Below are 4,048 nucleotides of genomic sequence, written 5' to 3'. Positions count from 1 at the left end.
GTTCAAAGAGATTTTGGAGAAAATAGCATTTTTACTTTGGGAAGCTCTTAAAGAACAATACAAGATAGAATGCAGTCATGTAAAATGATAGCAGTGTTCTCACAATGTGTTGGGGGCTATAAATGCTGCAGGAAATACCAGTGATTCCTGGAACGTTTGGGCAGCCATTTTAGAAGAGGTAAGACTGGAGCTAAACTGTCAAATAGAGGAAAAAATGAAAATTCATATGCCCATTGTAGGAGAAATTGTTAGGAGGAGTGAAAGAACAATATGGATGGTATAGTAAAGGAGCTTGACTAGAACACAGAGTACCTTGACTTTGATCTTGATTTTGTAAGCACTGGGAAATGAGAGCAAGTATTTGAGTTTGGAAGTGAAATTGCAAGTCATGCTTTAGAAAGAGTAATATTACAGCAGGGTTAAACAGTTGCTTAAAGCAGGGTTCTCAGCTGGAGATTTGTAACATAATCTTTGGGAAATTAAACAACCCATACCTGGGGCCTATCTCAACACTGGGGAGTTTAGGCTCATTTGCTTTTTTTTTTTTTTAATTAAATTTATTGGGGTAACATTGGTTAATAACATATAAATTTCAGGTGTGTAACTTTATAATACTACATATGTATGTTCATCACCCAAAGTCTAGTTTCCTTCTGTCACCATATGTGTTTCAAAAGACCTTTGTACAATTCTATCTTATCAACCCTAATTAAAACTAAAATCTTGCCCGGCTGGTGTGGCTTAGTGGTTGAATGTTGACCCAAGAACCAGGAGGTCTGGGTTTAATTCCTGGTCAGGGCGCATGCCTGGGTTGCAGGGTCGATCCATAGTTGGGGAAGCAGGGGGAAGCCGGTCAGCGATTTTCATCGTTGATGTTTCTACCTCTCTCCTTCCTTCTTCCTCTCTCTGAAATAAATAAAAACATAAAAGAAAAACACCCGAGAAACCCCTAAAAACTCAAAGATCAGTTCCGCTATTCCAAGTATGCTAAGCATGAGGTAGTAAGGACATAGTTTGGGGTAATGGCAATGGGAATGAGAGGAAGGAAGAGATAGAAAATGCAAATTAGTTTTTAAAGTTTTCATATGGCATTTCATTAATAATGTTAACACTAATAAAAGAATTCAAGGAGAGGGAAACAAAGATGACTCTTAAGATTTATGGTATGGGGCCAGATATAAATAGGAAGATTGGCAAGATTGCTAGTTTGGGGGAGAAAGTAATGGGACATGTTAAATGTTGAGATGATGGCTGTGTATCAGAATGGACTATAGAGGTTGAAATGTGTTCTGTCTTTTTCGGACTGCTTCATTCATTCTCTCTTGGCAAAGTACAGCACTTAACTTAGATCATGCCAAATTAATTGGGAGGGTTAAAAACTCTAAGCTTTCATTTGAAAAATGTGATCACAATAAATGTTCAATATATTGAAAAAGAACTATCTGCCTGGCCAGTGTTGCCCAATGGTTGAGCATCAACCTATGAACCAGGTGGTCATGATTTGATTCCTGGTCAGGGCATATGCCTGGGTTGCAGGCTTGATCCCCAGTGTGGGATGTACAGGAGGCAGCTGGTCAATGATTCTCTCTCATCATTATGTTTCTGTCTCTCCCTCTCCCTTCCTCTCTGAAATCAATAAAAAAATATTTTTTTAAAAAAGAACTATCTGTTTAATGTAAAATAAAGTAGGAAAGTGACTGGAAAAGGCATTTCAGCAAATATGAAAATATCAGTATTAACATACTGTAATCATTTGGAACAAAAACAGAAGTCAGTAAACCAGGCAAAGGACTTGAAAAGACAATTTTTACAGCTGGGAAATTTAACTCATTAATTCATTATTTCAACAAACATTTACTGAGTTCTTTTATCGGGTACTGTTCTAAGTCGTAGTGAATAAGATCTGTGAACATTCTGATGGTGGTGTGAGAGAGATCGACAATAGACATGTTTCAAAAAACAAGACTTCCAAATAGTGATAATGCTGTTGAGAAAATAAGAGAGGTAATGAAGTAGAGAGTAGCTTGTTTTTTTATGCCTTTTCTTGTGGAAAACTTTTGTAGTTGTGCAACGAGGTTAGCATTCCTACTTAGTTATGTGGAAAAAAATTGGTCAGATTTAAATTAAGTTCTGTTGTGGTTCCCTGCTAATTGCACACAAAAGTATTTTTCTTTTGTTTGGTTCCTGAATATGTTTATACTAGAGGCTCGGTGCACAAAATTTGTGCACAGGTAGGGTCCCTAGGCCTGGCCGACGATCAGGGCTGATAGGGGCCTTCCAGCTGCCGGCCAGGGCCTTCCTTCCCTGGATGCTGGCTGCCAGCTGGGGCCTTCCTTTGTTTCATGCCGATCCCTGGTGATCAATGCACATCATAGCGAGCAATCGAATTCCCAGTCTCCCCGTTGAACTCCCAAGGGGACAGTTTGCCTATTAGCCTTTTATATACATAGAAGATTAACGGGATAGAGTACGGATTGAGATTTGTTTTTTCTTGTGGAAATTACTTATATGGATTCTTTTCACAGAAGAGTGTCTGTTTTGTTCTGTTGAGAGGGAAATCATTCCTCTGAAAAATGTTCACATTTTTTCCTCTGTCTCTTGGAGTCTTCTCTGCTTATTGTACAGAATGGTTGTGAGGGTCAAATGAGATACATATGAAAGGATCTAAGTTAAGGAAATCTCTGAGTACATAGAAGTTAAAGGAGCGAGCTGGAACTCTTTGTCCTTTGCTGTTTAATTATACATCATATAACTGAATGTTTTAAGCTAGAATTGAAGTATACAGAAAGTTCAGTGCATTTCTTTAAAGTATTAAGTCATTTTGCAGATGGGAATGTACTTGTGTAAGAAAAACAAAGTAAGCTAGTTGCCTGTTACTTTGCAGTAACATTTTTTTATTAAATTAAGGTTAGGGACTTTTTAGGTATGGTAAATAGGTAATGGAGTAGGAAAACAAATTTCAGTCTTGATTTTCTAATGGATAATTTACTGTCGAGAATATAAGACTTATAGGGAATGAGGTTTTTAGAAATGGAAACAAAAATAGTCCTAAGATATAAGAAAGTAGCTCATATGCTCAAGTTAGCCCAAGCTTTCTTTAATTCTGACTGCCTTCTATGGAACTTTTTTATTTTCAAAGGAAACTTGAACATAACTTCAAAAGAAGATTTGATTCTTTATTTCTGGACTGCAATTAATTATATAACAAGACCATCAGAATGTCGGGAGCCTCAGTGAAGGTGGCTGTTCGAGTGCGGCCTTTCAATTCTCGAGAGACCAGCAAAGAGTCCAAGTGCATCATTCAGATGCAAGGCAACTCGACTAGTAAGTACATGTTGTTTTCTATCAGTTATATTTCACTTTTCTATTCTTCCTCCGTCCCTTCTTGCTGTAATCAGAATACATGAATATTTGGGTGTTACCACTTACCACTTTATACTTTACTATTATTTTAATTTAATAATTGTATTTTAATTTAATAATTGTATCTTCATTTCTTTTTTTAAAAAATCTTTATTGTTGAAAGTATTATATATGTCTCCTTTTTCCCCTCCATTGACCTCTTCTAGTCCGCCCCTGCCCTCTGCCCCAGGCCTTCACCACCCTATTGTCTGTGTCCATGGGTTATGCATATATATATACAAGTTCATTAGTTGATCTCTTAAAATTTCAATGAGGTAGAAAAACAGTTTAGAAGATGATATAAACATTTTAAAGCTCTGACTTGATAAAACAGGTCTGAACCAACAATTGAACAATACACACTAAAACTAAAAAGAAAAAAATTAGTTAATTTGAAAAATGTGAACCCCGGTTACTTTTAAATCAACTAGTGCTGTTATCCTGTGTGTGTGTATGTGTGTGTGTGTGTGTGTGTATTGATTTCAGAGAAGAAGGGAGAAGGAGAGATAGAAACATCAATGATGAGAGAGAATTATTGATCAGCTGCCTCCTGCTTGCTCCACACTGGGGATTGAGCCTGCAACTCGGGCATATGCAAGAATTGACCAGGAATTGAACTGTGACCTCCTGGTTCATAGGTTGACTG

The 4,048-nt window shown here is 37.1% G+C and overlaps 1 protein-coding gene across 15 annotated transcripts in view; it reads left to right on the top strand.

Annotated features, from left to right (window-relative positions):
- Positions 1 to 3,132: 3,132 nt before the first annotated feature.
- The window catches only part of KIF1B (kinesin family member 1B), a 123,849-nt gene continuing 122,933 nt past the window's right edge, over positions 3,133 to 4,048 (top strand). For 13 of the 15 annotated variants that reach the window (XM_015565896.1, XM_006766740.2, XM_015565901.1 and 10 more), the window contains exon 1: positions 3,144 to 3,324. In XM_015565896.1, the coding sequence (XP_015421382.1) occupies positions 3,219 to 3,324 (106 nt within the window). In that variant the 5' untranslated portion in view covers positions 3,144 to 3,218. Of the gene's footprint in view, positions 3,325 to 4,048 lie in introns of all 15 variants that reach the window. The other 2 variants (XM_006766734.2, XM_006766738.2) reach the window with 2 other exon arrangements.

This window comes from Myotis davidii, unplaced genomic scaffold, assembly GCF_000327345.1.
Source record: "Myotis davidii unplaced genomic scaffold, ASM32734v1 scaffold299, whole genome shotgun sequence".
Lineage (NCBI taxonomy): Eukaryota > Metazoa > Chordata > Mammalia > Chiroptera > Vespertilionidae > Myotis > Myotis davidii.
The sequence above is the reverse complement of the archived record's forward strand: the minus strand, read 5'-3'. Positions and strand labels throughout refer to the sequence as shown.